Source organism: Haliaeetus albicilla, chromosome 23 (genome assembly GCF_947461875.1).
Source record: "Haliaeetus albicilla chromosome 23, bHalAlb1.1, whole genome shotgun sequence".
NCBI lineage: Eukaryota > Metazoa > Chordata > Aves > Accipitriformes > Accipitridae > Haliaeetus > Haliaeetus albicilla.
In genome coordinates this window covers 2,722,039-2,746,280 of record NC_091505.1, presented here as the reverse complement: position 1 = coordinate 2,746,280, position 24,242 = coordinate 2,722,039, and the positions used below count along the sequence as shown (strand labels likewise).

The 24,242-nt window shown below is 41.6% G+C and overlaps 1 protein-coding gene across 1 annotated transcript in view; it reads left to right on the top strand.

Annotated features, from left to right (window-relative positions):
* Positions 1-5,156: 5,156 nt before the first annotated feature.
* Positions 5,157-24,242, top strand: part of LOC104319990 (ligand of Numb protein X 2) — a 31,497-nt gene continuing 12,411 nt past the window's right edge. The window contains exons 1-4 of the mRNA XM_009921991.2: positions 5,157-5,493; positions 18,307-18,769; positions 21,410-21,636; positions 23,064-23,260. Of these exons, the coding sequence (XP_009920293.2) occupies positions 18,369-18,769; positions 21,410-21,636; positions 23,064-23,260 (825 nt within the window). The 5' untranslated portion in view covers positions 5,157-5,493; positions 18,307-18,368. The remainder of the gene's footprint in view (positions 5,494-18,306; positions 18,770-21,409; positions 21,637-23,063; positions 23,261-24,242) is intronic.

Below are 24,242 nucleotides of genomic sequence, written 5' to 3'. Positions count from 1 at the left end.
CACAACGGCAAATCAGGAAAGCAATTTGCTTCATGTACCTTCTTTTTTTTTCTTATATTATCACATCTGCTCCACTGCAAAAAGCCAGATGGGTTATTCTACTCCTAAGAAAAGCCAGATGCCCTCTTGATATCTGCCAACACACACTTTTCTATAAGCAGAGAATCAGTCTGTTTACTTCTAATGAAAACATTCTACAGATCCATCAGATAAAATACTCTAACATTGTTAGTAACTGACCACTGTTAATAAAACACCACAAGGAAAGATAATGTAAAATAGTCCTAAGTCATTACCAACACATACAAGATTCTTATACTGTATTTCTCAATGTTCTGTTTGCTCCCATTTATAAATTTCAAACACTGGGACTCTGACTATTTCCTGTAAGTATACAATATGCAATGCATATGTAGCAATAATTTGCAGCAAACATAACAAAATACTGCAAAGGAACAAAAGTACTATAGAATCTGGCAGAATGAATCCAAACAACGTGCTTAGGGCCTTGGATTTACCAGAATCCACTGTGTCTTCGTGCACACTTACTTCCATTGCTCTGCCTTCCACAAAAGGGAGATTCCAGGCCATTTAATCATAAATTCCTGGGATGACTCTCTCTCCTTGTTTGTGGGATTTGTTTTTTAATTGTGTTTACATTCTTGTGTGTGGGTTGGGAATTTAGGTTGGTTTGTGATGAAACATCAAAGTTGAGTCCCAAATTAATACTGTGTCAGTCAGTCATAGATTCTTTGCACCTTCCCACAAGAGGACGATAGAAACACACACAGTTACCAAGTTTTATGCAAGGCTAATGGGATTAAACGAATCTGTAAAACTTTGATGTGATTTTGCTTCCCCATTCAATTTGCCTACTGTTATTTTTTGTATTGTTTGCTTATTGATTTTCTGTTTTCTTTTTCAGATTTTACAAAAAACCCTATATCTTCATATATAAAAAAATTATTAATATTCTGTAAACATGTGAGTATATTTAGTTGTTATATCTAATTCTGTTTGTCAGAAAGTGGCATTTTAATTCTGACATATGCATTGCACAGGTATGTGGCCCATAATCTTTCTCCACATAGCATCACAGCAGTTACTGTACCAATTACACTACCACACGCAGGAAATTATCAGCAGTTAGAGCAGATAAAAGCTCGAACTGAGATTGCTGTATTTTTTCATAGAGTCTTCTTGTTTATCAAAAGCTACACAAGTAATTTAACAGAACTGCTAGTAAATAAAAAGTCCTCAAGTTCTGCAGAACAACTTTGGTGTTTCAAAATCAATAGAGAGTGAAGAGCAACAGATTGTGGGGTTTGCAAGAAGTGCCAGTGAAGAGACAGCAGGCTGAGATTCTCATCAACATAAGGTTAACCAAAGTTATAATTTGAGTGTTACCCAAGAAACTATTTCTACCCCAAATGTTGCGATGTTTTTCAGGCAAAATGTTTACATCTGAAACTGCATGAGCTGCTATTCAGATTTACACAACACATTAACTGTTAGCACAAAAATCCAGTGGAGCAATCCATTTACGCTTTGCAGGCTGAATAGTCATCTGTGGTTTGGGATCCTTCTTCACCAGGATCAGTTTCATATTTAGCCACTTTGCTCTTCTAACTGCTTGCTTCTGTACTAGTAGGGTAGAATATCATCCACCGTAATCTCTGAGTTATAAACTAGATTGGGGAACTGATCTATTTGGCTTAAAAAAATATATGCAACTATTTTAAATATGTTTATATATTTAAAATAAAATATATTTATAGAGATTTTCACCTGGTTTATTTTTCAGATGGATCAGCATCCTGATCTGGTTCACAGTTCAGCCACACAAAGAGCTGCAGACACAGCTAAGGGTTGGTGTGCTGTGTTGCAAGGGCAGGAACAAGGAGCGGGTAGGAACCAGTAATACAGCAAAGACTTCATGTCATCAAGCCACAGCCTTATTTACGATGTGGCTGCTTTTGCCTGGACTAGGAAAGAAATTAATTTCAGTTCCTTACATTTGTGTTAGCTCTGCAGAAGAGACCTGTATCCTCCATGAGTCCATTTAGTAACCATGACTCAGTGTGATTCCTTTATTGCAAAGCCAAACCAAAATTCCAGCACACTTATACAATAAACTTTCACCATATCTTAATTATATATGGGCACACTGTCCACTCAGGAAAACAGGTCATTGTATATGATAAAAATCTCCAGCGAGTGCTAGCTAGACAGAATTCCTAATTTTAAAGATTTGCATCCATTTGAAATTTCCCTGGGGTTTGTCTTCCTAATACCCCAAGTTCACCCACACATTTCCTGTCCTCACTGACTGAGCTGCAGGCTGCACGAAGGAGAGATTAGTTCTGTGCTAAGGTTTAAACCTCTCCCCTCAAGAGTGCTTCAGCTCCACAGAGCTTAGCTTAAGCCTTTGCCTTTTTACACACAAGCCAGTGTTCAATATAAATGAGTTCTGGCTTAATAAGTACAGGCTCTGGTGTGAGGTTGGCCGACAGTGCAGACACAGCCTGATGTCTCTGCACCAGGCTCTAGTGCTCGCGTCTGAGCTGGCAATGCACTTCCAGACATTACACAGCTCCAGCCTGCTGCTGGCTGCTGTTCCTTCCCCAAACAAGAGCTTAATTGCACAGAGTCTCAGACCAGTCAAACACTTTATTGCTAAACTATTTTTTTCTTCAGAACGGTCTGAGGATGTGATGCTATCCATCCTTCTCAGCCACCTCAGCCTTGGTGCTTCAGAGGAAATCTTATCAAACAATTAATTTAGTCTAACTAAAATTGATGGTTTTGCAAATCTAGATCACAGTTCTCAGCCAAGCCCTACAAAAATACCTTACACTTCACGTCCTGTGGTAACATGGATCTCGCTGAGCAAAGATGTGTTGCTGGCGTACCTTGGTTCCATTAGATTTCTAACAATGATCTAAATGAAAAATAGAAAGGGTCTTGTTGCATTTTTGGTACACGGTGCATCTTCTACAGTCTCATCTTTGCAACACAAAGATCCTCTGACACACCCACAAGCATAGCTCACAGCCCCTCATTAAAAGACTTCAAGAGACAAAAACAGGGAACAGAAGGATTTAGTGAGTGAGGTAGCAAAGAAACAAAAAGATTACATAGGAAATTTAACACAGGATGGGTGGATTAAGCCAAATTAGTCCATGTCTGAAATAAAAGACAATCTCTTCTCTTTCTATCAACATTTGTTGAACAGTCTTTCTTGAATAACACAGATCCCTAGCCCTACTAAGCAGAGAAGGTGTTTTCTGGGCATTGAAAGCACTTACTCCTCTCTCAATTTAGGCCTACTTCAGCAACTACGGGACATGCCTAAATGATCAAATGCAGACAGGTGTGTGCTAGTTCCACCTGCACTGCTTATTACCTGTGTTAATGTACAACGGTTTCCTTCCTAAGATCCTCCTCTAAAACTATGGTTTAATTCTATTTTTTTTCTTTATTGGCAGAAATGTCATCTACTTTATGGCCCTCTTGACTGCAGTAAGAGTATTTCCAAAGCTGTGTGATGAACCAGAGAAAGAAATTATAACCCAGAAAATACTATGGGTTGGGTTTTTGGGGGTTGGGTTTGGGTTTTTTTTCTGGCCTGAAACAGTGCTACTTCACCGCGTGGACCCGAACATGATCTGGCTCAGAGAAAGGCACGATACACATCCAGGAAGGTATCTTCCTTTGGGTGGAATTCCTAGCTTGGACATCATGCTAACATAGCCTGACAACTTTTAGACCCCACCTGGTTTGGCATTTTGCTGATTTGAAGCACAAGAGTTACAGGGAGCTCCGTAAATCCGAACGCTGGAAGCTGGACCTATTTACAGTTTACAGTAACAGCACAGAAATTAGCACTCTGGTACCTCCAGTGCCACCCCTTCCCTGGCTTTTACCAGCCACAAAGCGGCGTGAAGCACCCCACGGCCCCACAGCGTTAGAGCTTCCTCCCACCGCGCGACAGCTGCTGGGCGGCCAGCTCACCAATTTCCTAGACCTTTACGATTTGCCTCGCCAACACGTTAAATGCAAGCGCAAGCCGAGTACTTCTGAATTGTCAATATTTCTGTTTATCGCCCAGAAGAGAAGGCAGAATGTAAACGCAAACAATAATTTCCCCTCAAATTCTGTGGGTTTTTTTTTCAGCCGGCTGAGCTACAGTTTGCTCCTTGCTCTCAGAACAGCATCAGGTGTTGCTCTTTATTCTATTTCACGGGGGTTTTTGGTAAGGCAGAGGCCTAAGCGTACTGGTAGGAAAGGAAACGTCCCCGGGGGCGAGCAGAATCACCTCAGAAAGCAAGCGGAGATCTCCCTCAAGGAGAGGCGAGGCCGTTCCCCACAGGGCCGAGGTACCCGGGACGATCGGCCCGAGGTCTTTCCCCGAGGTGACACCCCCCCCCAGGTGACCTGTCCTCCGCGGCTGCTTCACCTCCGCACCGCGACCCAGAGAACGGGGGGGAGCCGCCTCAGACACCCGCCGCTGCCTGAGGCGACCGGGAGCGGGGCAGACCCTGAGGGGAGCGGCCGAGGAGAAGAACGTGCCCCGCGACGCCGCGGCACCCTCTGGCAGGGCGGGAGCAAGGGCTGCCGGGGGTGTGGGCGGCCCGGGCCGGCCCGAGGAGGAGGAGGGGAACGCGGTGGTGGTTGAGGGGAGGGCAGGGCTGAGCCGTGCCGGGCGGGCGGGCGGGCGACACCTGGGCGGCTGCGCTGCCTCCTCCTCTCACGTAGGTTTCGACTTTTCTTCCCCGCCCGGAAACTTGGTTGGAGCCGAGCCGCGCTCGCCGCCGATCGCAGGCCGAGTTGGCGCTGGGCTTCCCTCGCCTCCTCCCTCCCCCTCTCGGGGGCGAGCGAACCGAACCCCCCATCCCGCCCCCGGCGTCTTACAGGTGAGCTGCGGATGGGGGGGGGGGGGGTCGGTGTGTGAGGGGCGCGGGGTTCCCGCCGCGGCGCTCCCGCCGCGGCTGAGGCGTCCGCCGCCGGGCTGAGGGGCGGGAGGCCGCGGGGGGTCGCGGATCAGCTGTGGGAGCGGCTGAGGGCGGCAGCTCCTGCCCTCGGCGTCCAGTTCCCTCAGCGGAGGGTTCCTCAGACATGACCGAGCGAGGCGGGAGGGCAAATGGAGATCTTGTATCGTTACACGGGGCGGTAAGGACGGCTAGGGCTGGGCGGCGCAGGTGAAGGCTGAGCGCCTGCCCCAAGGGTTTCGCTCTTCACAGGTCGGTCTTGCAGACCGGCAGCTCTCGGGCCTCTGCAGGACACCACAAACTCGGCGATTTTGGCCGCTTGCGTGGGTCGGAGGGAGGCTGTAGGGCAAAATTTCTTTGCCGGGAGATGGAGAGGTACTAAGCTGGCAAGTTTCAGGTGCTGTGCTGGTAATTAATGCAGAAAAAGCCTATAAACAGAAGCTGAGGTAACAGGCGAAGGAGAGCAATGTGACGATGGGGATGTTTTAGAAATGCCTTAAAGGTAAGAAACACAGGTGATGTTAAATATGAGGTAATGCTCTGGAGAGGTTTGTAAGAGGCTTGGAAAGAAGCGTTTAAAGGATACTGTACAACTGGAATGCTTTTTATTTCATTTAGATGTTTTCACGAGGGGTTTAAAGTGGGGCGAGGCTGTGTGCTGCTAAAGGGACGATCCCACTCTGCTTCGCTGCTTGGTTGTGTGCGCGTGACGTCCCTCTGCTTTTGACATTAGCCTCATTATCTGATGGAAAATGAACAGAGCAGGCAGCACCCAGCTGATGCCAGCACAGGAGGTGGCAGGGAGAACGGGACTGCCCGTTTCTGTGGCAGTGCAGGCTTAGTTTGCTATAAGCCATGCTTGAAACCGCACTTTCAATTCCTTGAGCGATTTTTTTGGTCCTATTTTACCTTGGTGAAGTAAGGAATGCAAAATGAGTATTTCCCTGTTGCTTACCAAACCAAAAAGGGTCATATTTTCACTTTCTGCTCCAGTTTTTTAGCCAAGGTGAAAGGACCAGAACTGTATAAAGGCTCCACAGGAAACACTATTCCAGCTCAAGTGCAGATAGTAAGTGTTAGGGGAGGTCTCTGCTGTGCAAAGGGTATGCCTGGGCAGGGTCAGAGCATGCAAGCCTATGGAGATAATAGGCAGCCCAGGGAAGTTTCTGTCACTGTCACACTGCCCCAGAGTTGTCCAGTCTAATCCTTTAGCCTCTGAGGACTCCACAGCAGCCCAAGGTTTGGGTGGCGTGGTGTAGTATAAAGAACTGTAGTTATCCTCCTGCAGCAACACCAGTTGTGTGCTGTGCCTTTGAGGGACAGCGCTGATGTTTGTCCTTGATGCTTAAAGGCCAGAGCTCTTTTGGCAGTTCTCCAGCAAAGAGAAAGCAGATTGCGCACATGGCTCCTTCAAAACAAAACTTCTTTCTCTTAAGTTACACACTCAAACTCTTCTTTTACAATGTACCTAAGCAGATGTAGTGTGTCTGCTGCTGAAAGTGGCTAAGGCAGTGGTAATAATTATTCCCTCCCCCAAAGGGATTTGCTCCTGAAGCAGCTCATGAAGTCAGAACAGCACCAGTGCTTGTGCAGGGAAAAACAAAGGAGTCATATGGCTGAGGATGCAGCAGAGAAATAATAAACAGGAGGCCAAAATTTCACGGGGTTTGCTAGCTGTTAGAAAACTCAGTTGTGCTGTAAATCCACACCTTCATTCACCTTATTTATGTGTCTGCTCTATGTATGCGAGCTTGATGCATATGTAACTCATTTAAATAATGGGGATGGACTAGCATAAAACTCCAATGAAATGAAATGGAGAGAAGGACCTGTGGTGTGCAGCAAAAAGGAACCTCATCTGTCGAAAGACAAGTTTCTTGTAAAGTTTCTAACCAAATGAATAGTGAGGGAAGTGAGCAAGAGTTAAGAAACAGACTCAACCATATGGCCTGGGGAATAAGAGCTGTAAAAGGTGGAAGAAACAGCTCCAGAAGGGACCTGGCAGCTAAATGACCTTGAAAAAAACCCCATGAGGTTCAAAGATACCTGATGAAACAGGTTGAGGATTATTCTGGACAACGTAAGTGCTACCTGAATGACAATTCCAGTAACTTCAATTAGAAATTGTAATGAATGGTTTTGTAAACCATGGTAGTGCTGTACTTCCTTAAGTATGGTTAGTAGATAAATTTACACATGCTTATGAGATTGTAGAGTCTTAGACTTAATAATATAATAAGAATAAACTTAAAAGGATATAACTGCAGAATAAAATATCTGTAGTTCACAAAGCACCCCCTGGTGTATTTGGTCACTCTTCCTTGTGCATTGCCGTGTATTTCTTGTTTTCTGCATTAAAAAAAAAAATCCTGCTGCAACTGCTATATTGATTTCAATTTGAAAATTAAGCGGCATCATTTCAGTCTGATTGTGTGTATCTTGCCAGAGTAGTTGCAGCTGTTGTCTTACTCACAGGCCTGAGTATGTTTTGCTGGTTTAATACAAAACCCTCTTGTTTGGCTTTTCCTTCTCAGCTTACTTTAGTGGTGCTGTTCAGACAGTTGTTAGGAATCGTATTCGACAGTCCTTCATCAGTTTATGTTCCCTGATTTATAACAGATAAAACGTTGCTCTTAGCTTAGAAATTTCTTGACATGAATTGAGTTTGAAAATATGAAAATATTTGGCAATTTTTTTTATACTTTGGGTAAGAAATTGTCCATGAGCCAGTATCTCAAAAACTATCTTAAGTGTTAGAGGGGATTTAGATGAACACGAGTAGCAGGAATTACTCTGCTGGTCTGGGAAAAAACACTTAAGGCTGGAAGGAGGGAAATGGAATAAAGCTGGAGGAATTTGGAGAGGCAATCAGCAGTTTACAGGTGAAGGCTGTTGTATGTATATATAGTGGTCCTCTGAGTTTAGAGAGTCCCTGTGCAAATTTTGTTTGAAGACTGTAGTGTTCCTTATTTGGAATATTCTGGAAGGGAAGTACTGGAAGGGATTATGTCTTTTTAAAAAAAGTGTTGTCTAGCTTCATCTACTCTCTGCCTGGGCCTTAACTAATGCAAGTTTTGTAAACAGCTGCAGCAGACTCTCTTTAAAAGCTGATTTTCTGACAGTTAAAAAGGGGTTGAGATAAAACTTGACCTGCTCCTCTGAGAGTTTAAGGGGCTCACCAGTGACGTCAGTTGTGTTGCAGTTGTTTGAAGTCCAGTAAATCCTGATCAGCCCTATTTGTAAAGTTCTCAGACTTATTAACCTCCCACTCCTAGACTAATAAATAACAGATAAATTCTTCTCACCTAGTAAGCGCTATTGCAGGTCTCTAAATAGAAAAGAACTAACTAAAAAGATAAAGCAGTCCCTGCCCTGGGAACCTTAGATCTGAGGATATCCTCTTTTACATGATCTCAGTTGGTAGTGAACAAAAATTGCTGTATGATTATTTCAAGTAGGATACATAAAAATAAACATAATGGGTCTTCTGGGTCTTTTTGTACTTGGGATAAAAAAAAAAGTTCCCTGTGAGGTTAACACCTGGGGCTACTTGGCTATTTTACTAGTAATCTCAAGAGGCTGAAAACTGAACAGAGAAGGGAGATTGCCTCCCCATTCCTACTTATACCATGACTTAAGGTCGTTCACGGGTGGCTAAGAAAGAATGTGGTTGCTGCATTGATTTGTGGATAGCGGAAGGACTTTGGTCTGTTGTTCCAGCTCTTAACTGGTGAGACAGCCACACCTATTTTTAAATTATTTTTAGAACAAGGGAAAATATAACATAATTGTCAATTTATGTACCCTGTAAATATGTGCCCAATAAGGTAAGATAACAATGGTTCTTAAAGACCTGTTTCTGATACCAGTTTGGACACAGATTTAAATCGGGATAAGATTTAAAAAAAACAAACCCCAAAACCAATAAAAAATTCCTCTTGCAGTTTTGTTTCCCCCTAGCTGTGAGGGTTGTTTGTTTTAAGTCTAAAGTCAACAAGATGCACCAGGAGAAATTGTATGATGAAAAGGCATCTTATATTACATGTGCAACTGTACTTAAGCTCATAAACCAGTAGTACAGATGTCCTAAGCAGCAGAATGTGTCTCAAGTCTTTTAAAAATGAGCCATAATACTGTTCTGTAGATCTCTAGGGGAAGGTAATTCTTAATCCAGATTTTTTTTTTTGTACTTTTACTGAAGTACTTATTTACTTACGAGCTGCCATCTGTGGTGAAGGGCATTTCAGCTACTGGTTGCAGCAGCAGGAGCAGCTCTGCCTGCCTACAGGCACTGGCGGGAGTTTAAGCTAACTTCAAACTTAGCTGCACACCACCCTGAGGAGCCGCAGATTGAGAAGACATGGTCTAGGGAATTAGGTGTTGGGTTTTTTGTTTAAATGAGGATAACTTGTTTTCTTTCCCCTTTACCATGATCTGATGGTAAAATGGAATGTAAAGGGGAATTACAGACTTAATTATCTTTTAATTCAGCTTTTTTAGTTAGCAGGAACAAGCTTGGGCTAGAAAGTACTTTGCAATGGTTTTGATAAAACGCCTTCTTACCCCGTGAAAGGAAGTCTGGGGTATTGTATACTGAGTGGGGCGATATGCTCTGCTGTTGGTGATGGTATCAAGCACAGGCTGGGGCAGTCTGGAGCCGTTGAGAAAAAACAGACAGGACTGGGGGAAGTTTGATGGTCCCTCTAGAACAGTGCTCTCAGCCATGCTGCATGTTTGTCACTGATCATTGGTTTTATTTTGTGGAGTTTGGATTCCAAGTGCCTATTTATATCAAGGGATGCTGTCATAGATTGTGCCAAACTCTTTAACTTGGAACAGAGCACGATTAAAAAAAAAATAGTGCTACTGTAACCGAGACTGGAATTTGACTTGGTGTGGGTAATGAAAAGTTCTGTGCTGCTTTATCCTGTAGTAAAACCCTAATCTGATACTTCTGATGTTAGCAACTGTAACTATCTGTCTGTTGATAGGAAATATTTCATCACCAGGTGCAAAACGCTGCTTTCATGCTGCTGGATTGCTTATGGTAAAGCTATGTAGAAAACAATATTTGCAAAAGTGTTGTTTGTTTCTTTGTTGTTTTTTTTGTTTTGTTTTTAAACTAAGCTAGAAAACAAATTATTTCATGCTTAATTTTGTTTCATTTGAAAGTAACACTTGATAGAGTGTGATAGAGATTAAAGCTTTGTAGGACTTTCTCACAAGACAAGCAAGGTTTAGAGCTATAGAAATACCATATGTCTATCAAAAGCAACAGTCTCTCTCTCTCTTCCCTCCCACCCCCCTTCTCACATTACTTTTAAATATATATGATGATGACTGGCTTGGTAAGGATATTCAAACAGCGACTTTTAAAAACATACAGTTATATAAATCACAGTCTGCTGCTTCCCTTGTATGCTTCAGAAATTCTATGATAAGAAATAATCTGCTTTTTTTCTGACCTATATTACAAATACAACACCCAGATCACAAATGGACAATGATGTACAGGTTTTCTTTCGTCAGGCTACTGCAAGAGTAATAGCTATCAGGGCTGGCTAGTTATGAAGGCTTACACCCAAGACAAGCCTCTGCACATTACACACTTATTTCAGATCCTGTAAACCGTGGTGCTATTTTCTTTCTATAAACAAGGAATTTACAGGTAGACAGAAAGACAATGATGTGGTAAGAGCATCTGGTATTCATATATAGCCAATAGACACATGATCTTTACCTCCTGTCCTCAAAGGCAAACTAAACTCTTTGGAAAGCAAGTGTACCAGATATTTAGATGAACCTAAATCTTAACATCAAATCTCCTAATCCCTCTTTGTTTTGGTTTTGGGCTTTTTGCTTTAATTGCAAGAGGAGCTTTGGTTATTAATTACAGATTAGGTACTTTATCCTTAAATTATAGCATTGGATTCCTTCTTTCTTTGTCTATAGAAAACTTCTCCCACAAACATCAAACTGATTTTTGGGGATGGAATTACAGATAGCTGCCAAATTCAAAATGTGGGTAGGTGAGGGTGGAGGTAGGGGTATTTAATTTCCTAGAGAGAGATGATTAGACACAATAGGAAAAAATAACACACAAAGAAAAATAAAGAAGCACCACACGTGCTGCCAGTGGTGAAATTTCCATAGGAGTCTTTGGATCAAATTCTGCAAAGAAGCAAATTGATTTGAGTGGTACAACAGAAGAATTCTTGTGAGCACAAAACAAGCAACTTGCACGTTTGTGTGGAAGACGGTGTAGAAAAGATGGTGGATATAGCAGAAGCATCTAGCAAAGGTGAGAAAGCAGGAATAAATATAAATAAAACAGCTTTTTTTGCAGAACTTGTCTTCACTTATTTTTGATGGCATTCAATTTACCCATTTTTCAGAGCAGTATGTTAAAATAGTCACTGTTTAATCCCCTTGGAAGAAAAGTGTGGGTGGAAAACATTTTACACCACTACTTGATTCTTTAAGAAGGGAGGAGGGAGGAAATTTATTGGTTCTTGTTACCCAGATAGTATTAATTGAATGATAACACCAGAATCTCCTGCTCTGTAGAAAGAATTGGGATTAATTGTTGAAATTACGTTTGTGTAGTCCTGCTACTTTAGCATGCTGGGTCCCTGATGATACAGTTACTGTTCTGTGGTATCATTAACTGAACTGAGAAGCAAATGTTAAGAGCATATGGTAGCGAGAGAAATTAATTATAAGTGCTAACTTCTTCATTTTTCATGTTAGCTTTTCTTCCTCCTAAAATTAGGTGTATGTTTGCAATTTAAGCTGTTGATTGCTATTAAGATTTTTAAAATAAGTAATACAAAGCTAAGAGATCTTCTCTTATGTTGAACTTTCAAATATATTAACAAACTAGTTTTGTTTTTTTTTTTTTAAAGTATCTATCTTGAAGTGCATTATGTTAAAAATGGAAATCCGTGTACTGTGTTGGAGAGCTAATATTGCAAAAGTTGCTCAGGAGACAACTCCTTGGGATAGTCTGGCTCTAGTCAACCAAGCCTTTTAGCACATCTCTCAGAATAGGGTTTCCTGCAATAATAAGTCTTTTCTAGTCTAACAGGATAACGATTCTGATTACAATTAATGAAAATACAATTGGTTTTCTGGTTGAAAAAACAGATACTTGCCCAGAAGTTCAAGCAGATTAAATAGAAAATTGTCCAACGAGCACAGAAACACCAGGGAGTTAGAATACAACTTAATTTCAAATTTATGGTTAAAGCATGGGCATAAATGATGGGGGCAGTGAAAACTTTTAAAATTGTCAATCTTCCTTTACATTGAGTGCAGTAAAGCAGCTTTGATTTAGAGTTTTGATTTAGAAGTGTTCATATAAGTGCTGAGCAGTTACTCTTGGAGGTGGCTTATTAGAAACCCTTTGGCTTGAAGGCAAGGTTAATTAGTGAAAGGGGTGCTTCTTATTTAACAGTATAAATTTACCACTTACAGAAGCTTTGACCTCCTACTTTTACATTCAGTGGCCTGATCTTCAGCAATATCAGAAAATAATGAAGAAAGATAATAGGACATTGTATAACCACCTGAAACTATTCTTGGGTTCGTTATTGTGGTTTTTGTAAAAGTTGACCTACTTTAAATATTGCTTATAAAAATCCTCTGATATTTCAACACTATTTTCTGTGCCACTACTGTAAACTAAGGACAATTTACGCATGGTTGTGAAACACTGCAGCAGCACACTGGAAATGTTCAGGCAGGACAGTAGTGCATTTCATATAAAACCTGTCCCATTTCACATACGTGAAATCCTTGTCCGAAGTAGTGATGAAATTTGGCAAAAAACCCTTGTTACAGAACACTTTCACACTGTACTTCTGTCTCTAGAATAAGGAAAAAAAAAAGCCATTCTGTGAAACACAAAAATTCTTAACTGAGTAAAAAATTTCTTCAAAAAGTTTAGCAAAATTTCTGCCGCTTTTTCTTACATTTTATTGCTAGAGCACTGGGTTTGCTATAGTAGAATCCATCTTGAACTTGCTTTTATGTAAGAAGATGGGGTTTGGGTTAGTGCCCTGCTGGTGTGTGCCCTCAGTCATCTTAATCCACAATGTGCTGGCTTTGTTTTGTCCACCCCAAAAAAATTAATTAATTGTTTAGCCTTTAGTTGGAATGTTGCATTTCCAGTCTCCCAGGGAAATGTAGTTATAAATATAATAACTGGCATAATTATTGCAGTGAACTATTACATAGCTGTATACGTGGGGCACGCATCCTGCAATCTCAAAGCTGACTTTTATGTTGGGGTTTTTGATAACACAGTCTATATCAACATATAAATGCTAACCTACAGGTGCATAAAAGCATAAATGTGTTGTATTTCCAAAATATTTTCCATGGTACAAGTAGGTTTTTAATAATGAGAACTAGTAATTTGATGATTTATTTTTTAAATTATTTTTTAACTAAAGCAGTATGAGACATTCCTCTAGTCATCCTAATCTGTTAGAAAAAAATTTACACTTCTATTTTGTGTCCTTAACTGCAGACTGGCTGCATGTTTCTATATTTTGAATATGGAATGTGCTCTGGCTCACTTACCATACTTGTGGTTTTATAAATCAGTTAGTTAATAGAAACAGTCTTGATTTTCTTTTTGACACCCCCACCCCTCCCATCCCCCCCACCACCAGGAACTTCCTATGGGATCTTAGGTAGGTCAGTTGAGATCATATTCAGAGATGTACTAAAGTGTTAAATTCCCATGAGTTGATGCCTCTGCAGGTCTGTATTTTAGCCTCTCCTGATGTCATTTCTCAGTCTTTAAATGTGAATAGCAACAATGTTATACTTCAGAGAGTTGTCATTAAGGTAAATATGTTCATGACTGAAAGTGACTGGTGTCAAATGCTGGAATTGTATGAGCAGACAGGCCTGGATGGAGTTGTGCCATAATTTGTGCTCCACGCTAACAATGGCAGAGTGAAATGCCTTAAAAACAAGGAGCAAGAGTTGCATTCAGAAATGCTGAGACTTCAAATGAGAAGATTGGAAGCAGGGATGTTGCTCTTGGTGTAGCCAGGTACCACAGCCACAGTTCATTTTCAGTCACTGTAGTGCAAGTGGAGGCATGACATTGGAAAGATTTCTTAGATAATTATGCTTTTTTAAAAAGGATTTTTTAAAAAAGCTGTAGAAGTAATTCATCAGTTCTGTTTACAAGTCCGGGGTGCTTTGGAGAACTGAACAGGGTTTGTCCATCAGGAATGGTGCTTAGTGGTTTGCTCTTGGTGTGGTTCTTGGCATACTCCCTACTAGAGCTATTAACAGCATTGTAGATGTGCAGAGGGGGTGTATATCTGAGGCTCTGTGCCCTAGCAGAGTTAAAACAAGAATAGGCAATGTGCTAATATTGTCAGGAATAGTCTTGCTTTGGCAGGCAAATAGATTAGACAACCTGATAAGTCTTCCTTTAAAAGAAATAAAAAGAAAAGTCTATTCTTTGAGTCAGTGTTACAGTACAAGAAATCCTACTCTTAAAAAAAAAAAAAGCTAACAGTGATTTTATTAAAAAACACACTAAAGATAAAGGTGGTCCCAAAGAAATCTTTTCTCTAGCCCACACAGTGTAAGAAATGGGGAAATATAAAAGAGATTTCTGCTGGTTTATTTCCTTCAATTCTTTGTCATGTATAGGAATGGGGTGTATTAATTTCTAAATAATTCAGACTCCAGAGGCATTCCTTGCATTATACTTTTAGAACAGCAGAGTTCATTAGCAGCAACATATGTATGTCAGGCTTTAATGTTTTCATATAGTCAATAAGTAGTAACTTGGGACCAAGCTATGCCCTTATTTTATGATTCCTTCATATTATGTGTGTTGTGTGTAAGCTAACACATGTGGGGCCTAGGGAGAGATCCCAGTACTAGGGAGAAAGGCAGGAGCAGGAAATGTGCCACTCAAGGTGGCATTGTTGGAAGGAAGCTGGAGAGCGGGAATGGTATAACAAAAAGAGCAACACAAGAACAAAGGGACTTGTTGGGGTTGATCTGACCTTCAGAGGTTAGAATGAGTAACTGAAATTTGATGGCAGCTGCAAAAGATTGAGTATATGTCTTCATATACACTTCACCTCCAAAACTAGAATCCTAGGAACTCTAGATGGACTCTCTTGAAACTGGTCTATTTAAGCTGAGGGTTACCATGGCTGTTCTGTTGAAACAGTGCGTTTTCCAGACACTTAAGATCTGTCTTGTTGCGCTGAAGTAGTCATCTTTGCTGAATAAGATGTTAGCAATTTTCCTCTTACAGAACATCTGCTTTCTGACTGAATCACTGAACAAGCGGCAGGCTTGTTTGAGCCTGCTGTCCTCCCTGTGCTGCTCACTAACTCCTGCCTTGCCGAAGGGTGTGGGCTGGCTTTCATCACGGAGGTGTCAGGCTTAGGTTCCCTGGTGTCTGCAGGAGTGTCCTCCCTACTGAAAGGACAGTGGTGTAAAAGTAAAATTTACTTTGGCACTTTTAAATGAAATCTTCACACCTTGTTTTCGAGGATCTAGAATTGAGAGAGCACAACATCTTAGGATTACAGGGAGGAAAAAAGCAAGATTGTGGTGATACTTTTATCTTCCACGAGTTTTGAAATGACTCATAAATGGGATTCATCTTGTATAACCTTTAAACACAGAGAGCAGAGAATGAATTTGGTAAATAATCTGAAAACCCCCATATAAAAGTAGTTTATCAGCAAAATTACCGTGGGGTTTGTTTTTGCTGAGAAAGTAGATTTGTTTAATCACCTGCCAAAGTTCTATGCAAATACTACGACCTGAAGCACAAGTATTTCTTATTGGTAGATGTTTGCCTTGGAAGCTTGGTGTTTCATTAACTGAGCTGATTGATTAGAATTGGTAGGTGATGTTAAGTGATCGTCTGATGCTGAAATGTTTCCTTTTCACTTGTAAGATAATTCAAGATAAAATGAAGACTTTTTATAAAGCAAACAGTAGGGATGCCTGTTTGAGATGGAGGTAAGTACCAAAGAACAGGGGTATTTCTAAGAGAGTAGGGCATGGATACATCTGCTTTGATTTGCTTCTGTGCTCTCTGTGAACTGTGCTTTCTCTTTTGGGGAGCACCGAGTCAGTCATGCAAGAGTTAAGGAGTAAATGCAAAGAGAAGAGCTAGGTCTGAACATCCAGCCTAAGTGCTTTCCTCAAGGGGAAGATGCTTTCTGGCACTGCAGCAGCAGGAGAAGCAGCAAACAACTCGTGCCCTGTGCCCACCTGGAACCGTGACAGTAGTGTTTTAATCTTTTGAAGTGAGCAAGTTTCTATGGCTAGGTAAAAATTCGCCTCTAAAATGGCTTGATTCTGTTGGTGATACGTTATCCCTTTAATTAAATAGCTGACTTATGCTTGACAATTAATTGGCGTGATGTATGATTTTTATTAGAAACCCATGACTAATTTTTTCTTGCCGTTCTTGCTATCTTATTGTTCTTGCCTACCTTCCTCCAAAGTTGCTGCTGCGTGCCAGCCATGTCCTCCAGGCACTGGTGCAGACCAGTGTTCACTCTTGCTTAGGCTTTTACCTGTTCCAGATAAAGCAATTGCTTTCAGATATTTTCCGTGTTGTCTTTCAGAAATTTTCCACTTCGTCACAGTTCTGCAATTTTTTTTGTTTTAAAAGACTCTGGGATTTTTTACATAAACTTAAAAAAAAAAAACCCAAACTCCCCCCAAAACCTCACCACAACAACAAAACCCCCCACTGTGTAGAGTGTTAGCTTCATCTAGTACCTCATTTCCTACTTCATTAAAATAACTGTCAGGTTAAAAAAAATCCTTCCTGCTATAGTCCCTCTGCCTGTAGAGTAATCTGCTAGCAAACTTGGGTGAATTTTATATTTAATTACAATAGGCAAGATTCAAAAGGGATGTGACTGGAGACATCTCTATTAAAATCAGTGAAGTGGCAGCTGCAGAGAACTCAGTTTGCCCCTTATCTTGTTCTCCCTAACTGTAAGAAGCTGAAGCTCAAGCCTTTCTGTAACAACAAACTGTGATGTGGACAATTCTTTATGTTTTTGCACTTAGGAAGCTTTAGTCCTTTTATAGGAAATTTGTTTCTATGGGTGAACCTAGGCATGGGGAACAATGCATTGTTTGTTAGAATAAACTGAGTGGGCTTAAAAGGAAGGAAATGTGGTTTAGATTTAAGTTTCTTTTGCTGCCCCCCTCCCCCTGCCCTGAAAACCAAAAGCCTAGAAGACCCCAAACTGATGTTTCACCATGCATATCTTTAAACTATTCAATATAATCTGGAAAGCCAGAGAACAAAATTGTCAATTTAAAAATCACTATCTTGGTTATCCTTTCTTTCCCTTCCCTCTCTGGGTTGTTCTCCCTCAAGAACATGCAGCTTTTGCCTCAGCTTTTCTAGTTCATATGCTTGGCAGGGTTTTATCTAGTCTGTGTCGCTGGTATGTGTAAAGTAATTTAAGCTTCAATTTATCCATGTGCTTAAATATTTTGCTGAATAAGGTCCTTGCATTCTGTTGTGGTTTAACCCCAGCCAGCAACTAAGCACTGCGCAGCCACTCACTCACTTCCCCCCACCCAGTGTGATGGAGGAGAATCAGGGGAAAAAAGTAAAACTTGTGGGTTGAGATGAGAACAGCTTAATAGAACAGAAAGGAAGAAAATAATAATGATAATAATAATAATAAAATTACAGTAATAAGTAATAAAAGAATTGGAATATACAAAAAAAGTGATGCACAATGCAATTGCTCACCACTTGCTGACTGATGCCCAGTTAGTTCCTGAGCAGCGATCCACCCCTGCAGGCCAACTCCCCCCAGTTTATATACTGGGCATGATGTCACATGGTATGGAATATTCCTTTGGCCAGTTTGGGTCAGCTGTCCTGCCTGTGTCCCCTCCCAACTTCTTGTGCCTCTCCAGCCTTCTTGCTGGCTGGGCACAAGAAGCTGAAAAATCCTTGACTTAGTCTAAACACTACTTGGCAACAACTGAAAACATCAGTGCGTTATCAAGATTATTCTCATGCTAAATCCAAAACATAACACTATACCAGCTACTAGAAGGAAAATTAACTCTATCCCAGCTGAAACCAGGACACATTCTCTGATCCCTGGGTTGATCATTCACAGGGTTGCTTTGGAAGGAACAACCCTAAAGGTGGTAGTTGGGGGTGAAGATACTGGTGGGAACTTAAGGCAGGAATACAATTTAATTTTTAACTGGATAGATCTAGAGCAGACAGTTGGCTGGAAATCTCTCTTTCTCTCCTTTTTACTAGAGGTCGTCTGTCAGACAGCTACTACGTGACAAATTTCCTTGCTGCTGGGCCGAGAACGCCTGATGCTGGCTATCATGGCTGATCCCATAGCAGAAGAACACGCGTCCCAAGTTGGTGAACTCTGCTGCGAATGTGGTCAGTTCCACCTCTTGCTGGACAATCATCTCTACAACTTCCAGGATGAAGTGGACGATGAACTCATCTGCCATATCTGCCTTCAGCCTCTGCTCCAACCTATGGACACTCCCTGTGGACATACGTACTGTTTCAAGTGCCTTGAAAACTTCATGCAGGAGTATAACTTTTGTCCTATGGATCGGAAAAAGCTCTCTTTCCAGCAGTGCCACAAGTCCAGCCTTCTAGTACGAAACCTGTTGGATAAGCTGATTGTCTTCTGTCCTTTCAAGGCAGAGTGTCAGCAGACAATGCAGCGGTGTGAACTAGAAGCTCACCTGCAGAACAGGTGCGTTACCATTTACATTATATTATTGCTCCTTGTGTAATGCCATCTATCTGTTGTGCTGCTGACCAGAAAGATGCATTCTCAGAACAGTTCTTAAACTGGGGCGAGATGGGACACCAGAAATGACAGAGGGTGAGGCCAGAGAGGTGCGTGGGTGAAGACAGCGTAATTGTGCTTGTGTGTGTTAGGGAGGCCAGCTCACATGTGCTATGGAGATGAAGGGTGAGGCGCTCGCCTGCCTGCATGTGAGTTGTCCACATACACAAAACCTATCAAATGTATATAAGTTTGTGTGTCCTGATCTGGGGCACCTGACTCTGAAAATTATTGTAAACATGCTTATTCTTGTTTCACTAGCGCAGAGAAGAAAGACAGGCACAAAGTCAACACTCTGGAAGCAAGGGATTGTGCAGTGTTGCCAGTTTAATTGGTCCAATTAAGATGTGCAGTACATAAGTCTTTGATCCAAATAATGTAAGTCCCTCCAAGCTGCACATTATGCAGTTGCTGAATCACCTACTTATAATTCCATTATCTTCTCTCATTTTTTTTTGAGAAAGAGAGGCAAATGAAAAATACTTTTTTTTTTCTTCCCCCCCCCTTGTGCAGAGGAAGGGAGACTATTGTTTTCTTGCACTTGTCAGCAGAGACGTGTTTTGGTGCTTCCACTGCTGGTTGAGCTGGTGGCAGGCAGAATACTGTAGTTTTAAAAGAAGTGCAGGTGACAAAGAACACTTGCCACAGTGCTTGAAGAACACTTGTTCCTATCTAGTTAATGATTGCAGGAAAGGGAGCTAAGTACAAGCCCTACTGCAGGCGGAAGCAGACCTTCACTGGCAGTGTGTATTTTGTCAGTGGGCAATGAGAAATGCAACAGGCTTGTTTCCCTCTAGCTATGTTGTAGCTTTTTGTGGCAATGACATATTTTAAAAATAGGTCAACCAGTGTGCAGGGAACAGTTACACTTAGGATACCTTTGCAGTTCCAGCCAAGGATCTATCCTTGTGGTTCTTGCTTGTCTTTGGTACCCACCAGTTGAGAGCTTGTGTTAAAGCCAGCGGAAGCGAGGGAAGGTGCCCCTTTCCCTCAATCTGTGAAAGTTTATAATCTCCTTTTTCTTGAACTAGCTCTTTGTACTGCTTGCTTGTTACCAGCCAGGGCTGAATGCTTTGACTGCAGGGACAGGGCTGCCCAGCTGTGCAGCTGTTGTGTAGCTGGGGACATGGCCCATACCAGGGCTGGGCCTTCCTCCCTGCTCTGTAAATCTACCCTGGTATCAGTAAACTTCGGTCACTTGCTAATCCCTCTGGCACAAAAGTTAAACACAGAAGAGGGAGGCACCCTTAAATGTTTACCTTGGAGACCTGTCTGGAAACTGTATCGTTCTCTTACACATTTCATAGTTCTTTGTATCTTACTTGGGGAGGGTGTGTTCTAAAAATCAGGGCTGTTTCACCTGGGCTGTGAGCATAGTTAGACTGAAAAATGGAGGGAAAAAAAAAAAGAGAAAAAAAATTACAGTGAGATTTAGGTGTTCCTGTTTTTTAGTTTTAAGTGAGATTAACTGGTAGCAGGAGACTTAAAGAAATAAGAAGCATCCAGCAACTTTTTTTTATGGGGGATTTCTCTGCCCTTTGCAAAATGAATTTGTTTCTTGACATCTTAAGAGGGACATGTGCACAAGTGGATCAATTGCCTTCTGTCTTTTAAGTTTCAGGGTCATCTTACTGCTTGGAGAATAAATGACTAGGAATAAACCAGAGGAAGTAATACTGGGATGAGACCTGTTTAGCCAGAATGTAAATAGTCAAGTTTAATTTGAAAAGTGACTCTGGTAAACACCCAATACTACTCATGTCTCTGAAAGTGATGCTTTTGCATTCATCACCCTCCTCACCTGCCATCTTTTTTATAAGTACTCTTGATAAAAGAGATTGTTTTTCCTCACTCATTTTTGCTGAGATAGGCTGGCTGTGGTGTAGCTGCGTACAGAGTGCATTTTGTTGAATGTAGAATTACTTCTTGAACCTCTGTGTGGGGAGCAGTTGGTGGGATTATGAACTCTAAATTCCTCCCATTCAAGTAGAGCCATCACCTGTGTGGACTGGAGGTGGAGTGTCATCTGACAGTCATGTCTCTTTCAGCAAAAAAAAAAAAAAAGCAAGCCTTGCTTGCTGCTCTTGCATGTTACTGGTTTGTTAAAAACAAAGCCTAATTCAAGGCTGAGCTTGAAACTTGAGCCACTTCATTTGCATAAAGATACAGTTCATAGTCATCTCTAAAAGGTCAGAGCTAAGTATTTGCTTATATTTTAAGAGGTATTGTTTTCTTCACCAAGTGTTTGCCAGGTAAATATTTAGCAAGGGAGACTCCCGTTCCTATTACATTCTCCTTTTTAAAATAATTTGCTTAATAATTTTGAAAGTAAGAAAATAACAAGCCTGCTTTTAAGCTGACACTAGTACAAGTAGAAGCTGAAGGTCAAATGAGAATAAATTTTAGCATCTGTGATACAAGCTTTGCAGCTGATGATCTTGAACACGCTTTTTCACATACCTTTGTCAGTCAGAACTTGCATGTGCTGGGTTAAACACATAGGCAGAGACTCGCCACTTACAGTCACTGACAATCTCTCTCTAGGTGTCCTGGTTTCAAGAAATACAAATCTGAACTACAGCGGAAAAAGAATCCCATTTCCAAAGGGAAGGAAGATCCTCCTACCAAGGTGGAGACAAACACGCCCAAGGATCCAGAGGTACCAAGTGGAGGATCGTCACTTGTGGCAGAAAGCTCTGCAGCTGCTGTGGTATCGCTAGGGACTGCAGAGCCTGGACTGGTTAATCCAGCTTTTGAGGAGACTGAAGAAGGTGAGAGCTTGATACAGAAATGTAATTATCTAATTACCTTTTATAATATAAAAATGAGGTAATTATCTCAGATAATTCAATTTTTAAAGTGTCCCCAACATTCTTGGATATCCTTAATGCTATTAAGCCATTAGTAGCCATTGGAGTAATCTCTTTCCTCAGCTTGTCCTTGAGCAGGAGAGAGATGCATTCATGTGCATCAGGTGTGGCAGGATCTGCTCACAAGCACGAAACTGTCTGTGCAAAACAATCTGGAGAATCTGTGTTAGATTGCAGTAAATATCTGCAGTATTCTTTGCAGAAACAAAGGCAGTCCCTGTCAATGGGAACATGCAGCACTTAAGGCGCTTGCAGAAACCAAATAATTAGTAATTAGGAAATGTTCCAGCTTCTTCTTAATCTTGTTAAGAAAGTTAAATATATGGTCAGTTTCCTGGAGTGGTCAGTACCTCCCTAGTGGTGTGCAGCAAGAGTGTTTTCATAGCATAACTTAGTTTTTGGATTAATAGTCAGTTATGAAATCCTTGCAGATACAAGTAACCATCTCCACTTCAGTTTAGAACCGCTTGTCTCAACCCCTATTAGAAGGCAGCAGCGTGGAAATCTCTGTGCCTTGTTACAAGGTTAGTCTCAGTTCCAAGTGTGCAGGCGCCGGAGCCGGCAACTGGTGTGCCTGTGCCAGAGTTAATACACAGGTCAGTTTACTTCTCTGTTGGCTTTTTCCCGAAGTATGCTTGGGGCAGTTGCATCTCTTGTGTGACAACTGCAGTTCACCCTGACAGGCAGTGCGCTTGGCTCCATTAGAGTGTTGGGCCTGCTTAAATGTTGCAGTGCTGGTAGATTTAATATAACTTGCTAACAACAACTTTCATCTTCAAAGTGTCTGAGAAGCATTGCTTAGTCTTCAGTATGCTGTAAATAGGTAAACATTACTCCTGTTTTACAGGGGGGATGGGAAAAGAGGAGGAAAGGAAATTAGAGGAGGGAAGTTGCAGTGAGCTGCCTGTGGTAAAGTCACCACAACGGCAGACCAGTAATTACAGCTCAGTAGTCCCCTTTTCTAATGGGTATCATGGAAATTGGTGTTTTTTGTGTGTGCGCTTCTAGTAGGCCAGCTGTCACAGTAGAAAAATAAATCTCTAAATGGTAAGTGAAACATACTGACTGCCCTTTAATAAAACTCAAGGAATAATAATGAAGGAGTTTAAATTTGCCATAAGCTAGGAGAAGATGGGAAACATTCTGGAGAAACTGTGAAGAAACAGGGGCTTAAGTTTTTAATCTGACGTATTGTTCCCTCTCCTGATAGTTGCTTTCCCTCCAGACGCTACTTGGGACACAACTTGCCAGTGTTACAAATCTTGTGGTGTTATGTGAAGGAAAATTCTATTAATGTGTTGTTTTTTCTCTTCAATTCCCACAATCAGATCTTCCTCAGAGAACTAGTCTTGTGGCTGAAACGACCACAATTGAAATTCACCGAGAAGACCCAGAGGAAGAGCTGGGGATGAGGATAGTTGGGGGTAAAGACACCCCACTAGGAAACATTGTTGTTCAGGAAGTCTTGCGGGACTCTGTCATTGCTGCAGATGGAAGAATAGCACCTGGGGACCATATTCTTGAGGTATATAAAACCCCATTGGTAGTCTCATTGCTTCTCTTGACTTGAGATGAGGGCTGGGGGAGCAGAGTTGCCTAGAAAAACTGGGAAATCTCTACAGCTGAAGGTTTAAAAGCACTGATCAGACCTGTGTGTCAGTAGCATTGTGTATCTGCTGGGGCTGAGAAGCAGACTTCTGAGGTTCCTTCCAGTCACACTCATATTTACCTTGTATGTTTAAGAGCTTTTTGAAATTTAGACTATTTTGGATAAATTAAAAAGATTTCTAGCTGATAAATTTCACCCAGTAGCACCATTTCTCTCCAAAGGACTGTGCTCTAGTTAGGAAGTCTTATAATTGCTTGCTCCACTGTGTTGCTTAAGCTGCATAGTCTCAATGGGCAGGTCCAAAGTTTAAGACCTTATGACTTGCAGTAAGCATCAGATATGTAATGTGAGTAATAAAGAGCACTAACCTCATCCCGTACTGACCCACAGCCAGATTTAGTTTCCAGATTAATCACACTGCATGGCAGTGGGCTAATCAAGGCAACAGAAGCCTGTATGCAGCAGTAAACCCTACATGCAGAGAGAACTGTTAGCACCTCCTGGCTATGGCTGCCCAATCATTTGACAAGCCATAAAGACCTAATTATCCTGTTGAACTGTGGACTTCAGTAAGGACTGGCAGCCCCACGTGCACAAATGGCTGATACAATCTCTGAGGTGGTTTCTTAGATAGACCAATGGAGTACCTTCTGTTTTATCCAGTTGAATTGTACATGTCTCAGTCTTGATTGCGCTGTAAATAGGGCAGGTCCCCACACTTAGTAGACCTATTAACATCCTAAAAGAAGACTGCACAGAGTCTTATGTGACAACAGACAAAGTGAAAAGTAGCTCCTCAGAGTTACCTTGGTAAAAGTGTGATTACACTGATGATTCCAGAAGCTTGCTGACTATGGACCACTCTTCAACTTAGAAGTGAGGATGGGTAGTCTCCAGT